Source organism: Vipera ursinii, assembly GCF_947247035.1.
Source record: "Vipera ursinii genome assembly, chromosome: 12".
Lineage (NCBI taxonomy): Eukaryota > Metazoa > Chordata > Lepidosauria > Squamata > Viperidae > Vipera > Vipera ursinii.
In genome coordinates, this window is record NC_139525.1 from 1,176,373 (window position 1) to 1,203,197 (window position 26,825).

General features: G+C 45.9%; 2 protein-coding genes across 6 annotated transcripts in view; both read right to left on the reverse strand.

Annotated features, from left to right (window-relative positions):
• Nucleotides 1-209: 209 nt before the first annotated feature.
• Nucleotides 210-5,001, reverse strand: RAP2C (RAP2C, member of RAS oncogene family). Its single transcript, XM_083371958.1, has 3 exons — nt 4,686-5,001; nt 4,032-4,349; nt 210-2,598 (listed from the first exon to the last, which is right to left on the reverse strand). The coding sequence occupies exons 1-2, from the start codon at nt 4,956-4,958 to the stop codon at nt 4,071-4,073; spliced, it is 552 nt and encodes a 183-aa protein (XP_083228084.1). The 5' UTR covers nt 4,959-5,001; the 3' UTR covers nt 210-2,598; nt 4,032-4,070.
• A 1,542-nt stretch (nt 5,002-6,543) lies between these two features.
• The window catches only part of MBNL3 (muscleblind like splicing regulator 3), a 48,978-nt gene continuing 28,696 nt past the window's right edge, over nt 6,544-26,825 (reverse strand). For 3 of the 5 annotated variants that reach the window (XM_083372283.1, XM_083372284.1, XM_083372287.1), the window contains exons 6-10: nt 24,277-24,427; nt 23,150-23,185; nt 20,832-20,926; nt 19,006-19,075; nt 10,168-18,914 (exon numbers count right to left, since the gene is read on the reverse strand). In XM_083372283.1, coding sequence (XP_083228409.1) covers nt 19,019-19,075; nt 20,832-20,926; nt 23,150-23,185; nt 24,277-24,427 — 339 coding nt within the window. In that variant the 3' untranslated portion in view covers nt 10,168-18,914; nt 19,006-19,018. Of the gene's footprint in view, nt 8,571-10,167; nt 18,915-19,005; nt 19,076-20,831; nt 20,927-23,149; nt 23,186-24,276; nt 24,428-26,825 lie in introns of those variants that run through there. The other 2 variants (XM_083372285.1, XM_083372286.1) reach the window with 2 other exon arrangements.

The window sequence follows — 26,825 nt, forward strand, 5'->3', positions numbered from 1 at the left end:
AAAATTTGTAACAACTTCTGAGGGGTTCACACAATTCAAGAAGCTGAAATTGTGCAACAGGGACGCAAGCAATTGCTGCATTAGCTGAAGGACAACATGGGCGTGTTCCCCACAGCTGTATTATACTGCACAGAAGCTAATACACATTACAGCAAAAGCCACAAAACCACTCTTCCACAGTAGATAAGTCAGGAAAGAGAGGAAAGCACTTTTGGTAATACAGTATCTATTTTATTAAAAAAGTTACAAACAGCTGGACTGTAAGGGCTGTCTTACAAAATAAGAATGAATGAAACTGGAGAGAAAAAAATGGTGGTTCACCTTTACAAAGCATTTGATCATTGTCCTAGTTTTGCACTTGCCAAATTTCCAGACTTTTTTTTTTTTACTTTTCCCCAAGAAAGAGGTACAGTACATTTGATACACTGAACTAAATTGCGAGAACATTCAGGCAGAACGGGGCTGTGGTGCCACATCCAGGAAGGAGATGCCACGAGTAGCCCTGGAAAGTAATTACTCCTGACAATGGCTGGGATTGTGCACCTGGATGGCCGCCCCCACCCCCCTGGAGCACCGTCTGGCTTCCCATTGTGCAATGTGGAGAAAGAGGCATTTGGAGTGGGGTTTGCCCCAGAACCAGGCCCTCCCTCTTCCTCTGATTAATCACCTGGCAAGCTGGCCCAAGGGCTGCATGATTCAACCAGGTCAGTGGGACAAGTGTACCAGCACCTTCTCAGCTGGACCAGAAGAGGCCTTGTGCAGCTCCAGAGTCCTTCTGAAGCAGGCAAGCAGGCGGGGAGGCCTACAGCGCAAAGGCTGCCTGAATCTGAACCTTGGAAGGCCACCTCTTTTAAACGGCCAGCTCCTTGTTCCAAGTTGCGCTGAAGCAGGTCAGATGGCAAACTCTTTGCCGCTCCCAACTCCAATTGAGAAAGAATGGATTTAATTTTTTTTTAAAAAAAGGTCAACCAACAGAGAAGTTTAGAAGTTAACACATGTCTACCACTGAAGAAATAAGGTACAGTCACTGTGTGAATTCTGCATTCCCTTGGCACATCTGATACTTGGCCAATGTAAAAAGCACTGCAAAACGGGGTTTTACATTTGGAGACTTCTATTAAAGTGCAAGCCTAACCTTTACTTCACTGCAAATTTTGAATTTAGAGATCAAAACGCTGGGAAGGCTCAGGCACAGCATGCTAGTGCCATCTGCCAACCCAGATGATTTAAGGATGAAATTTGGTCAACACTAAGTTTTGGGCTGCTAGGGAAGTCAACATTTATTAGATGTATGGTCAAATGACTCCAGGTGGGCTTTTAAACCTGGTGCAGGTTCATTCCCTCCCTGGAGGGGGAAAAAAAGACACTTTTTACATCAGTGCTAGGAAAAGGTCTCCAATGCCTACAGCAGTTGTGGTGCTAACATTTCCACTCATGCACTCTTCGTTCTGCTCAAAATCTGTGTTGCTCTTCAAAGACCACAATTAGCTAAACTGCCGTTTTGGTGAGACGCAGGCCGTGGAAGGCCAGGGCGACAAGGCTCCTGTTGCCTTGTCTCTTGGCTTAGTAAGCCAACCACGGCTGCATCCCAGAGAAAATGACAGGCAAGCAACGGAGCAGCAGGCCAGGCCAGCTCATATATCATTTCAATGTTCTTGGACAGAGACAATAGTTAAACAGTAGCATAAAGTGTTTTTTTTTTCCTTTGCCAAAGTCACCTTAAATCCTGTCAGGGAATCTCAAGTTCCCGTTTGCTTTGGAACACAACCTAAGAAGACACGCTGCCCGTTTCCCAAGAAAAGATTTTTCAGCATTTGGAAGATGAATGCAATAAGAAGATGAACAAGTGATTTTCAACACAGCCTTGTCTTTCAAAAAACCAAACCCGAATACCATATAACAACAGAGAACACACGTACAAATTGCTGGATGCCTCCAGTCCCCTCCCAACAAGCTTTCCCATCAGGCCAATCACAGCTGCTGAGATAAAGGGATGCCATGTCCTCACGTATCAGGCAATTCTTAAAACATCCTTCTATGACACCATCACATGTAAACAGAATGTTTCAAAGTTCCCATCAATGACGTTTTAGAGGAGAAGAAACCTTGTTTTCATTCTCTTTCTCTCTCTCTCACTCTCTTTTTGCAAATCAAGCACGAATGTGAGGTAATATACAGAAGTAACCATTTGTGTTTAAGGCTCACTTTTATTCTCCATTATTTTTTTCTCTTAAAAAAGGCATTGAGTAGGTAATACTGAGTTTAAAGTTTAATAAATACAAGATTTAGAAATCAATTAAAGAAATAAAATAGTTTAAAATGAACTTTTGCATATTAGCCATTAATAGGAACTTAGAAAGCTATAAAAAAACACCCAAAGAGATCAAGAACAGATTCCCAAATCAAATGGTAAACATGCTAAGTGTTTGTAGCAGGCCCTGCCTCTCTCTCTCTGGCTGCTCCTTGCCTGTTTCACACCGGATGCCTGGAAAACGTGCTCTGAAGACAGAGACGAGACTGAGCAAGGCTCTGTTCGGCAACCTGGGCTTAAAAGAGTTCTCCAACGCAGCATCTGTGCAAATTTCCTCTGAGTTTTATCTGCAAGCAAGACAAAGAATCTGTCAGGGAGCCTCAGGTCCTCCTGGGGCACAAGAAGCTGTTTCGATGGCATCACCAAATACGAGGACCCACTTTCCCATCACCCCAAAACCCCAACAGTGTTTTATTTTTGACCTGCAGATTTTTTTACAGCTTTTCCTGGGGACCTGCTAGAGAAAACAAATTATTCCAAGCCACACAGAGATCCTGTTCTGTGAAAATACAAGCAGAACAGAGTGAAGTAGCAGGGTTTGTTTTTTAAAATTAAATCCAGTAGACCCCGAACAAGATTTGTTACGTAATGCAGCTGGGGGGGGGGGGAACAGCTTGTGACTCAGTCTATTACAGAAAGGGATTTTTTCCCTCTCCTGTTACTCCTCAACAATTTAATGCTTTGATGAGCTGATGAAGTTCTCCATCTTGGTGACTGAAGCAGGCAATTCAAAAGATGGCAGCTACGTGGTAGAGGAACTGGGAAAAACTGAGATGGAAGCTTTTCAGCCTCTCAAAAGAGGGAAGGCTGAAAATAATTGGAAAAAAAACTTCATTGCTTCCGTTTTATTTTCATTTCATGCAACCCGTGTGGGCTGTGACCCGACTTCTTTTGCTGAACATGTTTGCAGCGCCTGGAAAATTCAATGACAGCTGACACACGACCACACTTTCACAACCTCCCGCTCCATTAGAGCCAATAGGCCGTTTCAGATTAAGAAGCAAGGCTTGTCATCAACCATTAGCTTTCCCCCTTCTTCAAAAGAAACAAAGCAGTTTGCCTGTTTCAGAATAGGAAATTGCCCTTGCAAGAAAATCAACATTTATCTACAAGGCGTCAGGGAAGGATCGACTATAGCAGGCCTACTTAGATTTGCAGTAGAATCTGAGAAGAGATGGCCAAGAGGAAGACCCCTTTTTATCTCACGATAGAACTTTCTCTACCAAAGACTGGAGAAGCTGGCTTGTGGGCATCAGATGTTGAGCCAGGAGGATTTAAGGCAGGTTTAACTGTTTGCCCTGCTACTTGGCAAATCCACCATGTTTTTTGGGACCAAGCACCACAATGCAACAGGTCCTGGATTCAGATTATTTTGGCAGAAGGGTAGAAGAAAAGTCTAAGAACTCAAGAGAGCTGTTGCCAGCTCAATCGCAACCAATTCACAAAAGGCTTCTGGCCTGATGTCTTTTGGAGGCGTCCGCCAAAGTTAAGCCAGCAGGACAGCTGGCAGATTCTGGTTCTCTCTATTCAGGCAGCAAGAACCAAAGGGGCGGGGGAGGCTGTCCTTGAGGAACCCAAGTGCAGCGCCCATCAGCCCCCAACTCAGCCAGGGAGCCCAAGGGCTGCTCTTCAAGCACAGACTCTGGGCGCTGCTGCAAGCCCAATCCCAAGCCGAGAGGCTCTTCTGTCTGTGTCTCTCGGGGGGGGGGGGGGCACTTACTTGCTCTGCATGGCCATGATGGAGAGTTTGCTTTCTCCCTCACTGGACAACACAAGTTGTACAACACTGCTCTTGCTTTTCAGGCAGGGATGCATAGTTCATTTGTCGCACAATCTCGGCAAAGAGTTCATCCACCATGGTCTTGCTCTTCGCAGAGGTCTCCATGAAGGGGCAGCCCCACTCCTGGGCCAGCGCTCGGCCTTCCGCTGACAAAACTTCCCTCTCCGATTCCAGGTCGACCTTATTCCCCACCAGGATGAGAGGAACCTTTTCGTATCGCTTCACACGGACAATTTGGTCCCTCATCGGCTTGATGTCCTGGGGAAGAAATCAAAAGCGGTGAATGCTCTCCATACTTCGAGGGGCGGCGCAAGAGCAGAGCGGGGCTCACCGCGTCTGCAAGGCTAACACACTGGGCCAAAGAACGTGTCTTTTTCCCCAGGGGGCCCCGCAGAGCATCTTACGGAAAGCCGGCCAGGCTCGATAGGTCCCAAAGGGCAGTTTAAGGCAGCCACACTCGCTAGAAGACATTCTAACCGAAAGGGAAGATTTGTAGCTCAGGGTTGGACTGCGGGGTCCCGGGCGCCCTCCGAGTTCCACAGCCCAGCTAGGCGGCATCGCCAGGGCCGGGGGGGGCCCGCCAGGGAGGCTCACCTGGAAGGACTGCTGGTTGACCAGGCTGTAGACCAGGATGAAGCCCTGCCCGTTCTTGATGTAGAGGTCGCGCATGGAGGCGAACTGCTCGGTGCCGGCCGTGTCCAGGATCTCCAGCACGGAGGGCGAGCAGTCCACCTCGATCTCCTTGCGGTAGAAGTCCTCGATGGTGGGGTCGTACTTCTCGATGAAGGTGCCCGTCACGAACTGCACCGTCAGCGCCGACTTGCCCACCCCGCCCGAGCCCAGCACCACCACCTTGTACTCCCGCATGGCCGCGCGGCGGAGGGGGGCGGAGGGGGCTCGACCGGGCCTCGCCCCCCCGACCGGCCTCGCGCGCCCCCCCGACCGACCGACCGACCCTCGCCCGGCCCCGCCCGCCGCCGCCGCCGCCGCCGCCGCCGCCTCGCTCCACGGCCGGGCTGGGGAACCGCCCGCCCGGAAGAGTGCGGAAGCGGCCCCGCCGACGCCACTTCCGGGCGTGGGGGAAGGGCGCCCAATCGGGAGGGCCGCGCGGCGCCTGCGCCCCGCCGCCCGGCGAGGCCGCGAATCGCGCAGGGCTCGTCCCCGCTGGGCCGCTCTAGCCCTCCGCGGGGTTTCTCTACGCCTCTCCAGGCCCCAAGCTCGAACAAAGGATGTTGGCTGACGGGGGCGGGGCCGGAGACGCGGGCAGGCGGCCGCTCCTTCCGGGATGGGATCGAAGAGCTTCCGATGAAAGGAAGTGGGACTGGGAGCGGGGAGGGAGGGGGACAGAGCGACGACTTCGACGACCATGAAGACGCTACGGCCAGAGCGGCATTTCGATCTCTCCCGGAAATGCTTGACCGATGGGGGGGCACTTTCAAACCGGGGGGTGGGACGGGCGGAGCGCATCATCTCCGGGCGGCTCGGACCGTCCGGCTTTCCGCGCCCCGTTTGAGGAGAAGCGGTGCCCTGGCAGGGAGAGGCCGCTGTGCAGGCCCAGAGGGACTGCGGACGCAGAGGCAGGAGGAAGGCTGAGGGATGGGAGGCCAAGAGGAGATCCCAGGGCAGTCCTCTAGAACGAAGAGCCTTTCCTCGTTTTCCCTCCCCGCGGCGACCGTGGAGCCTGGCCGTTCCGTGAAGAGTCCCCTCTCCCCTTCCTCCGCATCGCTGGTCCTTTGCTGCCCTTCCCAGAAGGGAAACTGAGTCAGGCTGCTGCTCATCCAGTGGCTGGACCGCTCTGCGACAGGCCGTGAGGGGGTTAAGCCGATTCTCCCATCGCCCCGCGAGGCAGCAGCACATCCCGGGATTGTGATGTCCCTGGGAGCGCTGTGCGGCTTTAAAACGTTCGGGAGCTCTTGCTCCTGAAAATCCATTTAATCGTCCCCCGTGTTTCTCTTTGCTTTGCCCCATCCTTCCTGCTGACCTTCTATAACCGTATTATTATTACTATATGGTTATTCCTTTTAAAAAACATGGTCGTGACAATAAGCATACCTGACAGTCCTGCTTCCTACCTGGGTTTCCTCCTGGCCTCAAGACCTGCCTCCGTCATGACCTTAAATGCCTCTGGCCAGATTTTTTGTTAAGCTGGTGAATTTCTGAAAATATGTGACTCCTTTTTCTCTCCATTCTGGTTTGTGTGCTCAGCTTTGCTCTAAGGGCATAATAAACCTTTTTGTCACTTGGTGGGAAGAAGACTGCTTTCACACACACCCTCCAAAATAATACTAAAAACCTCTTTAGGCAGGTCAGAGCTTTAGGGGTGTTTGTAAATTACTGCAATAAGCCTATTACTGTTCCATACCTGGGACTCATTGAATGTTACCGGATGTTCCTCCAAGGATGAGGCCAAAGTAGAAATGGTACAAACGATTCACTTATGTGCTATAAATACATTTATAAAAGGTACAGGAGTTCCACTAGGAACATGGAAACACAGCAAGAGATTCACTTGAAAACAGTGAAATTAAGAGCATGTTCTGCACGCACGCACAAGGTGCTTTTCTTAGTAGCTATACCATATTGTTAAATCATTCCTAATTTTTCCTTAAGGGGACTTGGTCACTGCTAAGCTCCTGGAAAACTTTTATTCTTTCCAACAGCCACACAACTGAGCCTGAAGCATGTACAGGGAGAACATTAGCAGGACAAATAAGCTTCAAGGAGGCCAAGGAAGTGATTGTCCAGAGTCCCATCTGGACAAGCTTATCATATAATTTTAGCCCTGACGCAAGCATGAATGATAGTGACCAGCAAAGTTGAGGGGGGAGAAAGGAGCACTTCCGAGAAAGGTTATGCTAACAGATTGTGGGGGGGTCACTTCAGTTCATCCTCTAATGACTGCTTAACTATGCAAGCAAAGCAAAGTAATGGAGCAGACGAGCAAGGGTTGCAGGCTTTCGGGGCAGGCTTGGAGTTATTTTGGAAGCCGGTGACCCAATGCAGATGTCGGGTCATGCATTGTTTATCTCCAACCCCACCCACCCCTCTGTTGGACTAAAAACAATCAGGGATTTTTTTCTTTAGGGGACTGGTGTGCAAAGTGAAGCCGTTACCCCCCCCCCCCCCCTTGCAAAGGCATCCATCAGCTTGTCAAAACAGAATGGCTGGCAGAGAGTTGCAGGGCGTGGATGAATCAATTTTTAGCTGGGAGTGGCTGGAATTACTCAGAGCAGTGTCACCAGCCCAGCTTCTCTGCTCAGGGAAGAGACCGTTTTTCTCCAAGAACAGATCAGAGCCTGTCATACTGGTCAGGGTGAAGCAGCGACTGGGGCCAAGACTATAGCAAATTTTGTTTAGGATGCAGTTTAAATTGAATTTGGCTACTACTTGACAGGAGTCCTAATCCCAGAGGCCAAATGTGCTGATTTCTAGATTTGATTATGTTCAAATTTCAGATGACTTGCTCTTTATTAGAGCTGTTGTAGAGCTGGGTTCACACAATTTCACTTAACCCAGTTACTGTATTGATCGGATGCATTTTCTACAAATCTTCATCACAGCGAATCATAAGCTAAGCAGGTTGGATTTGCAGATCACAGAAAGCAGAAAAGCCACCAAACAAGCAGAGCAAGTTTACAAGAGACACAGCTGCAGTATCTCTTCCATATCTGAATAACACTAAATCACAAGACCCAGCCGTTTATTGGCTTTGCTAAGTAAAAGAGTTGCTCTCCATATCTTTAATAATTTCCCTTCTCTTCTGCAAAAAATAAATTAAAAAAATCCAGTACAGGGGCCCCTCTGGTAGAGGGCATTGCACACAAGTGGGGGGAACCTTCTCTCCTGCAGATCCCACCCTGGGAACCTGGGGGGGGGATGTTTTGCTCAGAAAGAATTCCTCCCTGGAGAATGACATGGGGAGGTTTCCTGACCCAACTAATTTTTCAACTTTCCCTCTAATCCTTCTGAGCATGGCTGGGGCCTTGTGGTTAGTTACATTTCTTCCCTGGCAGCCATTGTCCAATTCCCTGCCTTGAAGGCTACCTTGATTGAACAAGACACCTTGCTTATTGTGCCCTGCCAAATCCTGACACAGTCGAGTTTAAATAATGCACGAACGCAGGAAGCTTATAGGATTTCTTGTAACTGAGCCCTGCTGGCAGAGAGGGGACGGTCACTGGCCAGCCCAAAAACAGAAACAGATAAACTCCGATTGACCTCGATTCCATGGATCAATCCTTACAGATGTTCCGTGACAGTCTCTGCCCTGGGTTCAGACATGGTTTGATTCAGCCAACAGTTGATCTAAATCAACCTACAATTTCACCCCACTGCACTGCAAGAATTAGGATTGTTTGGTGTGAACAATGCCAGCGTTTCTTCTCCATCTTCGGGTCAAGGTTGGTTCCAAAGTCTCAACACCTCCAAGCAGCTGTGCCGAGGAGTGCCACGTTTGTGACCCTGCAGGCAGACTGGGCCCTGCAAGATTTCAAGAGGTAAAAAATAGGTTGCAATTTGTGACTCTGGAACAAGCAGAGCCTTTCCAGCAACCCTGAGCAAAAACATTCCCCCTCCAAGGCAAATTGGGGTGTGAAGAAGTTGGGAAAGTTGGCCTGGTCTGTTTCTCCTACAATCCTGTCACTTTCCAGTCACCGGTCCAGTGTGAGAGGAAACAACCAATCCTTACCTAGAAGTCTATGGTGGAAAAACCTCTACGGAACTCTGGAACTGGCCATCAGAGATGAAGATGTGGAGAAGGGGGCACTGAATTTTCTAATGGTACTGTCAGCACCCGGAAGTCTAAATCTCCTTTCAATCTCCAGCACTCTCATCTAAAATCTAAGGCATGAATAAAGGATCGCAACGATACACCTCGGCATTTCAATTCAGTTTTTGGGCTGATTTTAGCTTGCATTTGGCAGATTCATCCCCAAGAACAGGATCAATTAATGGGCAGTTTTTTCCCCACCTCAAAGAGGAAACGAGATAATGGTGCATTTTCTTGGCTGCTCTTTTCAGATTGTTAGGAGGAAAACGTCAGCAGCAGAAGTATTTTTTCTGGAGCCACTGGTGCAGTAACTTTCTGGCTGCACAATTCAGAAATTGGAGCCAGACACCATTTATGCTGCAGTAGCTGATCCTGTACTTTTTCCGAGGTCCTGCAGATGCTTTGGTTGAAAAACTGAAATAAAACTGAAGCTCCCTTTTATTAAGACCATTCAACAAATTTAAAGGTTCTAGGAGTCTGTCAACAGTTCCAAGGGTTTACTCAACATTCTTCTAGCGTCACTTTATCCTTCTTTTCTTGCTCTATTTACTTGCAAGATTCTCTTGGTTTTCCTCAATGAAAGCTCTCGCTAGCACTTTGTAACATTAAATGGAATCTTCTGGAGAAAAACTCTAGCTTGTCAAGTAAACAGATTCACCATTTTAGACTGTGACCTTGCATTTTGTTCAATGTGCAATATGGTTAGAGCATCCTTTTAGCAAAAAAAAAAAAAGGTTAAAAAGTGGGTGGTTAGAACGGGCCAATTAGCCTGATTGGAAGACTTTACTCAAAACAGGGCTTTGCACATGAAGAAGGAAACATAATAATATCACTGTCTCAAAATCTAATTTGTACACAAAGGACAATGCGGGAGGGTTTTTCCTTTGTCAGATGGATATCAAGCCCATCAGCTAAATGGTCTCTTTGCTGTCACACCCCACTGAAATTTAATATGCTCAAAATTCTTTCGTTTTTCCATTTATACAATTGAAATGCAAAAACCTCCATCAATAATAAAAAACCCAGTTAAAATAAAAAAATGTATCAGATTAAAAGCCAAAGCACTGAATATTTTTCCTCCCTTCACAAAGAGGGGAGTAATGGAGCTTAGCTGTCCTATTTAATTTACATGGCAACCACCAAACAGCATTAGTCTTTTTTTTTTAAAACAAAAAAATAAAAAATCTTCTACAATATGAAGTGATTGAACAGCCATTTCGAGGTTGTGACTAATCAACCAGACACTTAAAAAGTAAAGTCCTATTTATTAAATGTGTTTATATAGATTCATAAAAAAACATAAAGAGAGAATTTTATACACTTTATTAAAAGATCCGGGGGAAAAATAAACAATAACAATATAGAAGTAACATAGTAAAATGAGTTGCATTATGCAAGTTTCTAGAAAGCACAAACAAGCAACTCTAGCGATATAAATGTGGCAAAAAGGGAAAAAAAACATCAAAGCATATATTTCCTCCATAGCAACTGAGGGAGTGAGTGATCTCTTGTTGGCCTTGAACTAACAGACTGGACTAATCGGGATTTGAAAGTGAATGAACTGGTTTCTACTGAGTTTCCTTTTGGTCCCTGCAAGATTATATTTTTACTCAACCGTTTTAGCCTTTTCTTTATTAACTATGGATTTTCAAATATTCAAAATTGGAGGGTTGGGGGTGTTTTTTTTTGGGGGGGGGGAAAGACCCAAGTCAAATAAATTCAAATACAATCATTACAAAGTTACACTTTAGGATCCAATTCCCCCCCCCCCTTGATTTAGTGCAAAAGTCTGAATTAAGCATTTGAAACCAGGGCAAAGATTGAGTTTTTCTGGCTTGAAAAAAAATCTGTTGATTATGGATTTCCTTAGAGCAGAATTCACATTTCTGCACTAAAATCTTCAATTCTGCTTTCCATTTTTTTTTCTTCTGCTGCTAAAGGGCCTTCCTAAAAATCACCCTCACCACGTTAATAGGTTAATTTGGCATTCTGAATTTTGGAAGATTTTATTTTTGGTCCCGGTAACTAAAACAAAGCAAAATTTAACAGGAATATCCTCCGCTCCCCAGTCTTCCCCCCTTCCCATATTAGACAAGAGAACAAGTCAGCCCCTCAGCTGTTTGGATACCAAGAGCCATGGCAACAAAATCATTTGGCTTCCACAACTATCAAATAGCATCTGTGTACAGTAACAAAGATCTGAAACCATGTAAATTCTACGTCAGGTGATTTCTCTCTGTTGTGTGTTTGGAAAAGACCACTTTTTGACATTTCAATTGTTATTATCTGTTGGCAGTTTGGGGGATTATTTTGCGTTTCCAATTGCCTTCTTTGGAAGGCGTGAAGCTTCTGATTGTAGGACACGTGACTACGAGGGTCACCAGCAAAGGTTTCCTGGGCTACAAGTTCAGCTTCTCTCCCTCCATTTACAATCAAAGAACACCCACCCGCAAGACAGGCCTCTTTCCCCAACTGTGGGACCTTCAGATGGGCCTTTGGCTGTGGGAAGAGACCTTAAAGAGATGCCTGTCCTCCTTTGATTAGGTGGGACTTCAGCTCTTCTACATTAATCCCCAACCAGCCGAGTTTCCGCTTCTGAATGTTGAAAGTCAACCCAACTGGAGGGTGTTAAGTTGGCCAAAGTTTCTTTTACTTTTAAAGCCCAGTGCTGAGGTTAATATCGGGCACTGGCGGTGAGGGCTCAATGGCACGTTTTATTTCATTATTTATTAAATAAAGTTAGATAGCTGCCCAACTCACACATAAAGCCTTACTTCACATCTCAGCTTGAAACAAGATTTATTTTCCCCCCAATCCCTAGTTTAGAGGGCCTTTTCATTTTAAATCTGTATTAAGCCCACTGTGATCTATCAATTTTTGGCTAGCACATGCATTCATACTCATCTGCGCATCTTTCCAGATTCTTAAGTAAACATTGCGCACATCCACGCATGTTGTATCTATCTCTGAGATTGTTACATGCCTATGCACAAGTTCCCTTTTCTTAAAAACTGGACCTGGCTCGTGGGTTCAACTCCCTCCCCTCCACATTCTGTGCAAAGCCATTCTTAGGACTTTGGGGTTAGGAGGAGAACCTCCCAGCTCTAGGCCAGAGGTTTCCAAATTTGGCAACTTTTAAGACTTGTGGACTTCAACTCTCAGAATTCCTCAGCTGGCACGACCCTACTGGACCTTCGGAGGCCTTAGTTGAGAGGGTCAAGTGAGCCAGGCCCACAATTTGGACTTGGCTAAGGGTGAAGCAGAAGAGGCAGCCTGGATAGGCTGGGACAGATCTATCCAGCAGCAAGATCTGCTATTTCAAACTCTGGCCTGGAATGAATTAGGAAAAGGCTCAGCTTTGGAGCAGGTTCTTCTCTTGGGAGGCCCAAAGGGCTGGCTAGAAAATCTTTGAAGAACTTTTGCTGGTGACCCTGATTTTGATGTCAAGCCTTTGTTTCCCATGTTGACCTTTCTTCTGAGCTGCAGGTTGAAGTGACCAGTCCGCTGGGTTATAAACTATATGGCAAACTACAAAGCTTGGAGAACAGCAAAGCAACTTCATGCGTTCAGATAAGTTTTATAGCAAAAAATCTCTTCCTTTTCAAAGCCTTAGTAATCTCTTTTACAAACTTTACCTTGTATTATTACAGACTTTTTTTTAATATATTCAAAATAAGTTCCAAGGATTTCTTTCGTGGACTATGTACATAAGTGCAAAAAGACATGTCTCACACATTCGTACACCAACTGAATCAGTTTAACTGCAGCATATTGGTTTCTTCAACACTGTCACAGAGTTATTCCACGGTATTTTTTTTTGTGGTCTCTCATACATATTTTACTCTTCCTCTTTCTGCTTATAAACAAAAATATAGATTTCTCTTTCTTCCCTGGTCCTGATTTGGACATCATTACTTCATAGGCTTAGAACATTGACAGATGAGGTTTAAAACATCAAGAATGGGAAAAGCTGTTGGGTTTCTCCTTAGGAAAATCCCTCACAAAGGGACAAAAAAGGCGACTGCTTGCAAAATTCAATGCAGACTTAATGATATTACGTCCAACTGAAAGCAAAGGACTCAATTTTGCAGAATTCCCTTGATTTTGCTCGGACCTTCTGGGAATCTGTTGACCAAATCCTGTATTCACCTTTCCAAAATATCTACTATTTGGAAATGAAACTAACATTTCGAACGCTACAGCGTGGCAACCCTTTCTCTAATTTTGATCACCAAGAGAAAAATACTGTGGAATAACCCAACCCACACAACAATTTCTACAAGCTATAAAACCTGACTCTAAATCCATGTGTTGTAAACTTTTGACTGAAAAAGTGACATCAAAGACACAAATCCAGCATTCACATGGGACTTTGGGATTTTAAAAATATTCAGTCATATATTTCTCCGACAGTATTGAACTGTACCTTAGACAAACCCATACTGTTACACATTACTTTTTTTTTAATTTACATGTGAAAATTTCACAAATAATGTATACAAAGGTAGCCATGTTGTAGTTTTGTTGCCATAGCAACAACAACTTAATTATAATTAGTTAACAATGAATCTATCATTGTAAGGAGTTACATACAAAGTTAATTCTTCTGTTTGTTCTTAAACTGTAAACTATACAAACTAATTATGGACTGTATTTTTCTGTTTTCTATATCTTGGCATGCGCTTCAGTGTTGTTGTTTTTAGAAGATAACTAAAAGAGTTGAATACATGTATTTAAAAATCTTAACATTCTCTAACTCTCCTTCAAAAATTAAATCCATTAGTTACTAAAGGTTATATATTTATATATGTATACATGCACGTTTGTGTGCATATATATATATACACATATATATATATATATATATGAAAGCAATAATAAAATCTGTTAAAACGAACAATAAAATAAATGAAAGTAATGCAACATGAATTAACTTGTTGTAGCCTATTAACAATGTCTTTTAAATTCTATTTACAATTATTTTTAGGCTATCAACTAATAATAGGTATTTTTTCCTTTAAAAAATTACTACAGTCTTAAACATACAATATATTCTAAGGCCTTGATCAGGCAACATGGTAAAAATAATTTCGGGACGTCCTTTCAGGGGAAATTTAAGACTTTTCCTCATATGGTTCACTTTTTTTTTCCCATTGTAAGTGAAATGTATTTTGGATTTTTTTAAAAAAAAAAGAAGGGGGGGGGGAAGAAACTCCAGTTTTTAAAACTTTGTGTATTAATACAGGAGATTGCTTCACTCTGTTTCTCTAACTATCTAGTGCAGGGGTCTCCAAACTTGGCAACTTTACGACTTATAGACTTCAACTCCCAGAATTCCGAGCGTTGAAGTCTACCAGTCTTAAAGTTGCCAGGTTTGGAGGTCCCCGGTCTCACTTTGAAAGGCCAGGATTGCAGGTGTGGCTTCTCTGCAAGCCCCCTTCAAGAGAGGGTATAAACCTAATTTCTAAGGTTTTTCTTCCTCCCCTAGCAATAACTAGCTCCCACGTATTTTCCCCCAGTGCCTGACGGGATGAAAAAAACATCACGGCTCAAATATCTTGCTAAGGCAACAGCTGCTTGCTCTCCAAGTAAACAGGGTTGAGAAGTCAGTCTGCAGAGCTCCTGGTGGACAAACAGTTTGTCCCCTTCGGAAGAATAAAAAAAGATTTGGGAGGAAGCCAGTTTTATTTTGGAATTTATTTAGGAAATTTATACGGCTGTATCCTCACTACAGTGGGTCTAGGCGGCTTACAAGCAAGGACAGGCTACGGTTAAAAAAAAAATGCATCTGCCCCTGTTGGAAAACTACCTTACTCCACACAGCGTTTCAACCTGGCTGCAAATTCAGAAATGGACTTTTCAAGTCCTCTCCTGACATTATACATGCAGTCCTCGACTTGCAACAGTTTGTTCAAAGTTACAATGGCAGTGAACGAAGTGGCTTAGGACCGTTTTTCACACTTACGACCATTGCAGCATCCCCCTGGTCATGTGATCAAAATCCAGACACTTGGCAACTGACTCATAGTTATGACGGTTGCACAGCATCCCGGGGGGTCACGTGACCCCCTTTTGTGACCTTCCGTCAAGCAAAGTCAATGCAGCAACCAGACTCACTTAACAACTGTGGCAAGAAAAGTCGTCAAATGGGCCAACGTTCACTTAACAACTGGCTCACTTAGGAACCGAAATTTGGGGTCGATTGAGGTCATCAAGGGCTGCCTGTATGAGGAAGGGGCAATGCACGGGGGAAGGAATAGAGAATAAAATAAATCACATTTCTTGTGATTTCTTGGCTCACTTATCAAATCTCTTCGCTGGCTTTGCCAGGATAACGGCAGGCTGACTAGCAAGACTGAAAAATAGAAAGGGGGGGATCTGGAGCAATCCTGGCCAGGCCAAGACTTGGGATCTCTTTTGCAAAGAGTGGAAACTGCTTAGCAAGACATTCCTCAAGCGCAGAATGCCAGAATGCGCCCCGTTGACCCTGAAAGGCTGTTCAGGGATGGGCTGGCTCTGGGAAAGGGGGGGAGGGAGAACGGGGGGGGGGGGAGAGAATTTCACACAGTATTGCAAATTACACCACTTTACAAAAAAAAATCCCTTTATGCTAAACAATTTTTGTAAAAACAAAGAAACCGAACGGGGTTATGAAAAAATAATCTAATCCATCAGAACACTGTACTTTAAGATAAGAATTATAATTTTACAGATCCACCGACTTCTAAATCCTTCTCTGTTTTTGTGCATGTATGTTCAAGGTTTAGGTCTTTTTTTTTTAATGGAATGGCTAACAAATTTCCCCCCTCAAAAACGACCAATCAGCTTTTCCGTTTTCCCTCTGCAATGACCCGTTTTATTCAAGTTTCTGCATTTCTTGCATATTATTTGCATAAGGCTGAGAGAAAATGGGCACACGTACACCACATGCATACTTTTGAGAGAAAGAACTTTGGATAAATTAAAAGGAACACACAGGTTTGGATCAACCTGCACCGGCTTGTAAAAAGTCGTTAAAACTCACACAGATTTGAACAATCTTTATAGACAACTCTGGAATCAAGTTCACACCTGAATCCGGGTTTGGGAGATTTGATTTAGAGTCACCAATAATAGCTCAGCGACTTTGTAGACAGAATGCAGCTCCTCCTAAGGAATTTATAGTCTGCCGACTGTGTTGTCTTTCTTTCTTTCTTGAATAAAGAAGTCATTGCACAACAATCTTTAATAGTGCTACCCTCACAAATGAAATTTCTATTCCCACCCTCAGGTTGAAATTTGGTGAAGTTTCCAAAGCTTCAAGCTTTGCTCTTTTTCCCCCCTCAAAACTTTTTTTCTCTTACAAACAAACACTAAATTTGCAAAGTTGATATTAAAAAACAAGAAGAAAAAAATTCTTGTGGCACCTAGAAAAGTTACCCTGACACACCTATCACTGGATCGCCATATAAAGTGTGTGTGTATGTGTGTGTGTGTGTGTTTGTGTGTGTGATGTGCTATGTGTGTGGCCATATAATCAGTTTCAATGTGGTCTGTTGCAGGAGTACGTATGACAGCTAGGAGTCACGTTTTCCTACTTTTGTGTGTGTGTGTGTGTGTGTGTGTTGGCTCCTACATTTTGCCAAAAGAAAAAAGAAAAAGAAAAAGAAAAAAAATTGCACCCCCGATATTCGGTTTTTTGCACACTTTAAAAGCTGTGAAATTGAATGCTGTGGAAGTGTGTTAGGCTTACATTCTGTGCACATCTACGCAAGAATTCTTTTTTTCTCAACATCGTTCAGAGAAAACCGGAGAGAGAGAGTTACATCAAAGTGACAAGATTACACAAATCTCCATCTACACAGATAGGACTGAAAACAGATGCTCCACCTCCTTGCTTGAAGACCATAAAGCTAACACCGGTGTGTGTACACAAGTGTGTGTGTGTGTGCATGTGTGTGTGTGTGTGTCTGTGTGTGCATGTGTCTAATCTTTCCAACTAGAGATCAGGGATATTCTCTGTAGAGGCACTGCCACAGGTTGTGCAAATCCCATATCATCACCATCATCACCACTGCCACCATCTTTTAAATATACAACTATCTGCACCTAAGGAGTAATTCAAATCCTGTTTTTCTCCATTAACAGTTACAAAGCCGGGAAACAGAAAGTCTGCAACCAGGACTGAAGGACATTCAGACGGGCAAGGATGCCAAATTCAAGGGGCTGGATAAATATTTCGATAAGCCTTCAAAGTAGCACCAGAGATCTTAGTTCTCTGGAAGCTTATCTCCATGTTTCCATCAATTAAGGGTGTCATCCAAGATGGGCTGCCCTTGTTTTTGGATTTTATGCGGTTCCAACTTTGGAAAGACATCTCAACTTACACCAGGGGTGTCCAGTCATGGCAACTTTAAGACCTCTGGACTTCAACCACCAGAATTCCCCAGCCTGGGAGTTTGGGAATTCTGGGAATTGAAGTCCACAAATCTTAAAGTTGCCAAGATTGGATATCCCCAATTTACACCTGAAAGTAAAAACGGCCAAAGTCTCTCATGCTTCAGAACTGAGCACCAATAAACCAAGCAAGCTCTGAGGGCTAATGCATCCAGAATTACTTCCTGAGCCTAAATCCTAAATTGTAAATCAGTAGCTTAGACAGGAAAGTGTTAACCTATTTTAAAAAATGATTTTTGGGGGGGAAAGCTGTTAACACTTGTTTTGCTTCTCTACATGATTGGAGGCAAGGAAATGCATTATTATATACACAGCGATGTGAAATCTCAGCTGCCAGCTCTTTAGCTGATGCTGGCCTTCAAGATCTTCCCAAGGAGCTGGGATGTCATCATGTACACATGCGGTCCCAAGCAGGGTGGCCTTTTGCCATGGACAGATAGAAATGTGCAGACTTTCGAAGTGCCCTTTAGTTAATGAACACTATTATTGGCAAGAGAAGTAGCTAATGGAGAACTGAGGCATCTGCTTGGTGCTGCTTATCTGATCTAAGATATGGAGCTGGGTTATGCATGTTTGAAGTTTCTTTTCTTTCTTTCTTTTGTTCTGTATATATTACAATTAACTTTTGATTTTGAGGGTAAAAAAGGGCCCCTTTTTAAAATAAAAAAAGAATCAATCTTCTTCAACATGATTTCTTTAAAACCTGGTCACTAAAGGATTAAGAAGCTGAGGGCCACATACTGCAGAAAATTGTAACTGAAAAGTGATTTTTTTTTGGCCAGTATTTTCTGTGCTCCAGTGAAAATTCTTCAGCATTGAGTCCCTGGTCCATTTTACTTCATGGTCTCTTTCTGGACAAGTTTGTTGTTGTTTTTTGCATTATTTACAATGTTTAGAAATCAATCTAATCAGAAATGGATTAGAAATCATCTGCAGCCTGTCTGAATTTCTTCAGATCTTCTGTTGTCTTTTTTGAAAGCAACTCCTTCCTGTTTCCCATTGTAACCTTTTTAGCATATCGTTTGAAAAAGGGGGAGGGAAAGGGAAATTGATAATAACTGTCCTCTATGAAAAGATATCATGATCATGAAAAAATGGTGTGGAATATACTTGATAATGATGTACAACTTTTTGTCTCTCCAAATAAAGTCAATATAGACTAGGATGTAAACAAAACATTAAGATAACACTTTGAAAAACAGACAAACATTTATCCATTGACAATAGAACAATTAACCTAGTTAAGTCCACTGTGCAAGAGCACTTTGTCTTGATGGTAGACAGGAAAAAAAACCCCACTTTTTGAAAAGTGTGTTAAAGTAAGGTGTTATAAAAGTCTATTTTATAGTTCTCTACTTCTATGTCTCATATAACAGAGTACTGTTTTCTTACTTGTTTCTTTTTATATAGTGCTTTTTTTAAAAAAATTGTTTTGACATTCCCACAGATCAGTTTTTGGTTAACATGGATGCTGCCGTAGGATTACGGTCGACGCTGGAGAGGAGGAGAAGCGGGGGCAGAAAGCACAGACAGCCCACTCCAGCTTCCCACCAAGAGAGGAGGGGAAACAAAATGCACAGGGAATTCCGCCGTTTTTGCTTCAGGAGGCCAACAGCACGCTGGGAAAAGGGGAGAAAAGAAAAGAGTGACAACAGGGACATTTGGCAAAGACAAGCAAGCCATGCCAAAAACAGCTGAAGCGTCACTTACTGTTGTGTGGCTTCTACATCTGTGACACAAACATGCTGCTGTTCAGTTCATCGACCGATAACTGGGAGATCTGCAGTAAAACAAAGGGGGAAGGAAGGGAGTCCCGTTAAAACAGGCCCTCCACGGTTAATGCTCTCCGCTAAGTTCCAGACCCCTCAGAAATTCTACGGCAGGGGAGGTAAGCCGCCCTCTGGGTGCCACACTGCTAATCCTCTCGGCTGCCATTACACCACGGCACCGTTTGTGCAGTGACATCACAATGCACGTGATGTTGCTCTGACCTCATGGCCCCTCTTCTTCCTCCGCTCTCCACGGTTCACGCACAGCCGGCTGGCTTAGATGGTGGGGAAAGAGAGGGCCGGGGGCCTTTTCGGATCACAACCCTTGAAGGAAGCATTGCTTTACAGTTGCTGGGCGTCCCTTTTAATGCAGCCTTTCCCAACTGTATCAACTTTACGATGTGGGGACTTTATCTCCCAGAATTCACCAGCTAGCTATGCTGGCTGGGGGATTCTGAGAGTTGAGGTCTTCACCTCTTAAAGTGGTTGAAGTGGAGAAACCCTGCCCTGGCTATAACATTAATGGTGCAAGGGAGCCATCAAGTAATTTCAGGAATATTAAGTGCGAAACCACCATCATCTTAGCAGATTGAATCTGGTCCTTGCCCCTGCCCGGGCACTGGGTGCCTCCAGACAGCTACTGATCCCTAGGAAAGATCAAGGAGCTTTGCTCACACCTCCAGGGCACGACCAGGGCCAGCAGTGTGTGTGTGGGGGGAGAAACCTTCATCTTAAATTTAAATGAGCTAAAAACACACTGGGGAGATTTCAGATTTATCCTCGTTCCCTTTCACTTCCACGAAAACATTGCATCATAGCAACAAGCTTTGGCAGACTGCCAGGAAAGCTGGTTATGGGTTGTGAGCTGATCTTTCCTAATCAATATATTTTGCATGGCCCCAAGTTCAGTGCTTGGCATCTTGTCTCTGGCTAATTCTTACAGGATGGTTAGCTTCCCTGTGCCAGCAAAAGCCTGGGAAGAGCCCCCCCCCTTGTAAGACTGGCACCCCAAGGGCAGAGCAACTGGCTGGGAAAGGCTGCACCAGGGAAGGAGCCCACTGCCCTTTTTAAAAGGTATGAACAGAGGCAGAGAGTTCAAGGCTAGGGGAAGAGCAGTCCTCTTTCCTGTTCTGACCCTTGCGGGGACTCCATTCCTTCTGCGGTGGAAGAGAGCCACTTCCAAGGAAGGACGCCACCTTCATGCGATGAGCTGGCAGAAATCTCTTCTCCTCATCAGTAAACTTGAGCCCCCTGAACAGCTGCTCCTAGCCTGCCAGGTCTGGGAACCGCTGCCCCAGCACATCTAGAGGGGAAAGCTGGTGTAGAAGTGTGATCCTTCTGGATCCTCTGCACTTCCCGATCCCTTGCTTCAAAGTGATGCCACCCACATCCATGAAGAAGGCCTTTGCCCCATGGCAGATCCACAGCATCTCCGAGGACCCGTCTTCCTTCATGGGATGCAGGCACTGGCCTCTCCTCATGGCTCATAAAGGGAGGGTGGGGGTGCACACGGGTTTAGGGAGGTGCCCTTGTGAATGGACACCACCCACCCCCTACACACCAGTTGGCAGAGTGTTTCCAGACCGGTCCAGCGGCCTCAACGTGAGCATCAGGAGGAGCAGCCCCTGACCGAGCTGGGTTTGGGCAGCACCCTTATTGTCCCCACCTCTCCGTGACCACTGGCAAAAAGCCCCGGCCCCACGTGGGCCTGGGCCAGCTCCTGGCCCCTCCGACCCCATGAAAAAAAGCTATCGAAAGGGGGCAAACCTGATTGGCTGTTGCAGTTGCAGCGAAAGGAACGCTGGTGGCGGGTGTAGTTGCTGCAGAAACAGTGGTGGGCGTAGCACCGTGCATCATGGGAACTTTTCGGTAGGGAACCATGGAAGCAACAAAACAGGAGGGTGGAGCGTTTATGGAACACGGTGGGGGGCGTGTCGGGAGTCACAGCAACAAGCCGTGGTGACATCATGGAGGGAGACACCAGGATGCGGCATGCAACCACAGAGCAAAGCAAAACAGCATCGGGGATAGGGGAAGAGAACAAGAAAATAATAAGAGAAAAAAGGGGAAAAGGCCAATTACAATTATAATTAAGGAAAAAAACTAAAATATTCTCAACACTCAGTAAACATTTATAAGCAGATGTATAGAGAACTCGGGGTGGGGGTGGGGGTCAAAATTTCCAGAGATGGGTGGAAAAGGAACGAATCACCAAACCACGTTTTCTCGAGGGGGGAGGGGCAATATAAGCGGGTCTGTTGTCTGCAACTAATAAGGAGAAATAGCAATTACAGGCATACAGGACCCCAAGCGATCTTAAAAAACAGCAATCTACAGTTGACTCGTGAGTAAGGGTCTTCATGGACCTCGTTTGCCTCTGTGCACCCTCTGGTGATTCCCTTGGCGTTCTTTCCAGTCACCCCATAAGCCTCAGGGGAAACTTCTGCTGGTTCTGTCCCAGTGGTGCTGTGGGTGCTGATGAAGCCCATTTCAGCTCTCCGTATATTTTCCCACCCCAATTTCTCCCAGAAGTAGAATACAGGAGAGGGGGAAAACCCCAAAGCCTGTGACAGCTTTCAAAGATAACAAAACAGGAAGACTAAAAGCGGCCTGGGGATCTGAATGGAACACGGGACTCTGGTCTTTGCTTCTGAGGGTTTTTCAAGGTAAGGCATAAGGAGGGCTGCAATTTGGGAAGACCAAGGAAAGGGGGGGTGTCCTGAGATGTCTACAAGGGATGAGGGCCCCAACCTTGAGTCTCTCTCTGGCCCACAGGGTGAGGGGTCTGAGAGGTGAGGACAAATACTAGGGTTGGTTTTTGGATCCCAGGAAGCCCCTTGCAGAAACGCCAAGCCCTGGCTGAAAACTCAAGGCTCACCTCCTACCCCAAGGAGCAAACTAGGTAGAAAAATCAGGTCGCCACAGACTTCAGAGCCTAAAAAGGACCTTGGGCGTCTTGGAACCACATCTTCACCAAATTACTTATCCCAGGTTAGGTTGGAGGGACATCAACAGCCCCAAAGCCATCTGGAACTAGTTTCAAAGTGGTTTAGAGTAGGGCAAGTCACGGCTGGCTCAATTGACTAACATTCCCCCTTGTGGTCTGGAGGAAGGAAGCTGCGTTCAGTGACCCAATTTTACATTCTCCGTTGAACTTGTTTGTCAACTTCCACAGCCCGCCTTCTGTTCTCCCTCATCAAGGTTAGTCAAGGGGGGGGGGAATATCCAGGGGGGAAAAATGTCTGCACTGAAAGCAAACGGACATGAAGGAAACAGCGGTTGTAATGGATGGCACACAAGCGTAAGGCTAAGCTTGATTAAAGCTCCTCCTCACAGAACCAGCAGAAATGCTATAGCTTCATCCTTTTACAGCACCACCCAATGTTCTCCCAGTAAGCAAGTGAAATAAGTGTTAACTTTCAGAGGAGAGGAAATATGTCTGGGAATCCTAAATACCAAAATACTCCCACGGGCAGGGAAATACAAAAGCTCCCTGCTCTTAAGATACCCCCTTTGTTAGCCCACTTTCCCCTTCTACTTCCTGCTCCTTTCTGGATTAGGACACAGGATGGCTGTAGTCCAGCCGGAATCACATCAGAGATGACATCACAGCACTACGTAGCCCATCAGACTGGGCTACAGGGAGATGTCACCAAGGGTCTAAGGGCAAGGATCATGGAATGGATTTGATGACATCGTGCCAGCTTGTAGCCAAAATAATTTGGTTATCTCAGGAGGAAATTAAGAGCTGAACAAAGGCAAGTAAGGGAGATGAGAAGGGGCCACGGAAACGCTGCCACGGGGACCGCTGAAGGAAAACGAAGAGGGAGAGGGTTGGTTTTTAACGCTCATCTAAGCTCAGCTCCGCTGATTGCATCATCACAATTGCCACACTACAGAAGAGCACAACCATTTCAGCCTTTACAGGGAGAGTGAATTTTCAGCCCGACATATCATGGGACACTGCTACACACACACATACACACAAAAAACCTTCCCACTCTCCTCCCCTCCCTCCCCACCAGTGACCCCACTGAGCCAAAGGCCTCATTTGCATTAGGAAAAGGTTGTGGAGAAAAACCTACCGACGTTTGCTGCGGGTGCCATGCACAGCACAGACCCTGCACGTCATGCAGTGAAGCGTGGAAAAGATGAACAGAAGGGATATTCAGTTAGTGAAGCCGTTCGTGGGTTAACAGGCACACATTCTGAGTAACATGATCATTTTACAGGGTGTGTGTCTCCTCTTTGGGGCAGTGCCCACAGCCATGCCTGCACAGACTCGGTCCGACAGTAATTGAACCGTTTAAAGGTCAGCGCTGTGGCCAAAGGGGAAACGTATGCTTGGATTTTACGCAGCGGGTTTGTTCAGGGTGAGTTTTGAATCCACTCTCTGAATCCCAGCAAAATTTAGCCCCCTGCTCTCAGGACAGATTTTGCAGACTTGTTTTGCCAATTCCACAGGAAGACACGTCACAAAGGGAGAGAACGGACGGAGGATGGGTGCCCCATCTGCTTAGCCAGGCTGGCCTTATCGGCCCACTGGCCAATGTTTGATCTTAAACCTCTTGGAAAGTTCCGACAGGCCGCACGTTAGTGTTGTATGCTAGCTGCACAAAACCGGTGGAACACCTGAATATTTGGTGAAGAGCAGCGTTCACACCTGGGCTTTCAGCTGCAAGGAAGGCTTCCCCCGGGTGGGAGAGAGGGGCTGCTATCAAACACTGGCAGGGAGGCAGGGAAACAGGCCTGTCCGTGATGGTTATTCACAGCAGGAGAGATTGCTACTCTTTGAAATCCAAGAGAGCATCTAGATGTGCACTGGAGACGCTACTTGTGGAAGAAAGAGCAAGACATTCAAAAGAGAGGTGACATTCCTGGCCATCCGCTTCCCAAAGAAATCCATGCTGCTCCCCAACTAATTTACCTGGAAAACCGTCTCAGATCCTGGGAAGGCAGCGAGAGAGGAAGCCCTGTCCTCCAGCCCTGGGAAGGGGGCCTCTTCTCCTCCCACACCCTCACTGGACACCCCTGGCTCAGGCAGCAGCAGCAAACCGAAGGCTCACAGCAGGGAGGGAAGTCACGCACAGCTGCTCTGGGCAAAAGCTCAGCAGAGAGCAGGCCCCTTGGAGAGTCAGACGGTGGTCCCGGAAGAGACGGGCTCGCCTCACGCAACGAAAGAAGAGCCAAGAGGCCGAGCCAAGGCACCTACCTGTTGGGATAAAGGCAGGCTGTTGCAGCTGCATGTTTGCAAGGGCCTGCTGGTAGTGAAAAACGCTCGGGCTGAAGACTGTGGTGGCACCGTTGTTTTTTTCAAGTGCTGGCCTCTTTGGTAAAGGTTGAAGGGCACCAGGTGGCAATGCCTGCAGCCAGTGGAAAGGGGAGGGGGGAGGAAAAAGGGAAAACCAGGTTTAGTCGAAGCATGGCTGGACCAGGAGAGGTGCTGTGATCTTCAAATCACCTGCAACTGCTGAGAAACGGGAGCTGGGACAGAATTCACCCCTTGACAGCCGAAAGAAGTGAAACTGTGCCAATCAACGAGCGGGTGAGCAATCATCATCGCCACAAATCCCAGATTGCTTTTAAAGCAAATTTAACTGCCATGGCTGAGGTCTCCCTCAACTGAGGCCTTTCAATTCCGAAGAGGTCGGGAAAGGCCGCAGAGGCAGGGGGGATTCCGGGAGCTGAAGTTCACACATCTGGAGAACGTCTGGGCCAAGGAAGACTCAGTTAAGGAAAAAAAGCAAAGGTCCCAGAACTGAAGAAGGTCTGTTTGCCTTCTCCTCCTCTGGGTTATTTTTGACAGCTAAGTAACTTTTAAACCCGCTGACATTTTAACTTGTCCTTTACACAAAATTTCAACTATCAAGGATGCTGCTGGAATTCTCAGACTGCAGCGGATATCAATGTGGTAGGTAACAGTTCAATTTTCAAAGGAAAAAAAGAAGGGAGGGAATTAAAAAAGAAAGGGGGAGGAATCAAGAACAATTTTCACTTGCCCAGAAGCAGAGGTGTGCAAGCGACAAGCACGAAAGACACACACACAGGGAACATTGACGGCTAAAGTCAGAGATACGGCTATTAGCAGGGGAGGGTTAGCAGAAGCAGGGGAGGCCCAGGTGTTAATGCAGAGACTCCTGGCTACAGGTGCAAATGTCACCCCACTTCCTGGGCCAGCTTCTGGTTCTAGGGCCGGTGTGGTGCTGGAGGACATTGTGAGCGTCAACGCTGCGGGCAACTGGCCTTCGCCTCTATTCAATTCTCTTATTTCTTTTATTTAGAGGATTTATATGGCTGCCCACTCACTCAGGAACTCTGGGCAGCTTACAAACAAGAACGCTTCCCCGCGTGGTAAGGTTTTAAGGCTTCTCTCCTCGTAACATGCAAAGAATTTGTAGAGTGCTCAGTTTGCAGGCATGTCTTCCTCTCACCCTGACACCCAAATTGCGAATGCATCTGGGACAGAACAAAACAGAATTTGGGGCGTGTGTGTGTGCGCGCACACACACGCAAGCCACAGCAGTAGCAGCAGCTTCTCTGCCCCACTTGAGTTCCTGAAGAACCACACAATTGGCAAGACTTAATTTTCTTCAACAGGAGGAGAGGAAGAGATGGTTTTTATGTTTTGGGGAGGGACTTTAAAAACTGGCCAAGGGTGGCAGGGGAGTTTGGCAAGGGAGAGGGAGTTGAGCGAGAGACAGATAAGAGCGGAAGCAAAGCCAGTCAAACGTGGCTAACCTGGGCCGAGTGGTTGAGAGAAGACAGGTGCACAAAGAGAAAACATACCCCAAAGGTAAGCTAAGCCTTCGCTTAAGCCAGAAGGAGATTTCTGGCAAATGTTTGTCTAGATATGACATCTAGTTGACATCCACTACTTGGTGTATAAGCTAGCTCAGGGTGGGCAACGACAGCCCCTTTACAACCTGTGGACTTCAACTCCCAGAATTCCTGAGCCGACCATGCTGTAGTTGCCCTCCCCTGAGCTAGTTCCTGCTCTATGATTTTAGGGATCATATTTTTGCCCCAAGGGGTACTCAACGCTCTCTCCCAGGTTGCAAAACTCAAAAGATGCCGAGTCCCTTCACGTTCTGTCGTAAGGCACAGGTGTGGGCCTTTTAGTGGATGTGGCGACAGGATGAATTTGGCCCAAAGGCTCCTTTCATTGGCATTTTCTACCCCTGGGCTGGCTGGGCAACTTTCCAACCAGCTCATCTTGTCTGGCAGACCTCTGGCATCACAAGGCGCTAATCCTCACAGCTGTCTCACCATCACACTTAAATGGAGAAGGCGCTCACCTGCCATGGGGGCTTTCACCAGGCCTGTTACTCATTGCCCCCCCAAACGCATCAGAGGCCCTAAGCAAACATATTCCTTACTGTACATGTTTATTTTATTTTATTTTATTTATTTATTTCACCTCAACCCCGCTGCATTTAATTCACTTCTAAATTCCTGTTTTTCCCCTGCACAGGGCTGCTTCTCTTTCTTGAGCAAAAACAGCCACCGTATTACAGGTAGTCCTCAAGTTACGACCACAATTGATCGACTTCTGGTGCTAAGTGAAACATTTGTTAAGTGAGTTTTGCCCCATTTTACGACTTTTCTTGCCACAGCTGCTAACTTAGTCACATGGTTGTTAAGTGAGTCTGGATTCCCCGTTGACTTTGCTTGTCAGAAGGTCACAAAAGGGGATCACCGTGACCCTGGGACACTGCCACCGTCATAAATATGAGCAGTTGCCAAGCATACGAATTCTGATCA

What these genes read in the sequence shown, in the direction of transcription:
- RAP2C (XM_083371958.1), bottom strand. Translation starts at nt 4,958, where the DNA reads ATGCGGGAGTACAAGGTGGTGGTGCTGGGCTCGGGCGGGGTGGGCAAG. An exon ending in TCAACCAGCAGTCCTTCCAG is followed by an intron (nt 4,350 to 4,685) that starts GTGAGCCTCCCT and finishes TTTCTTCCCCAG; the next exon opens with GACATCAAGCCGATGAGGGA.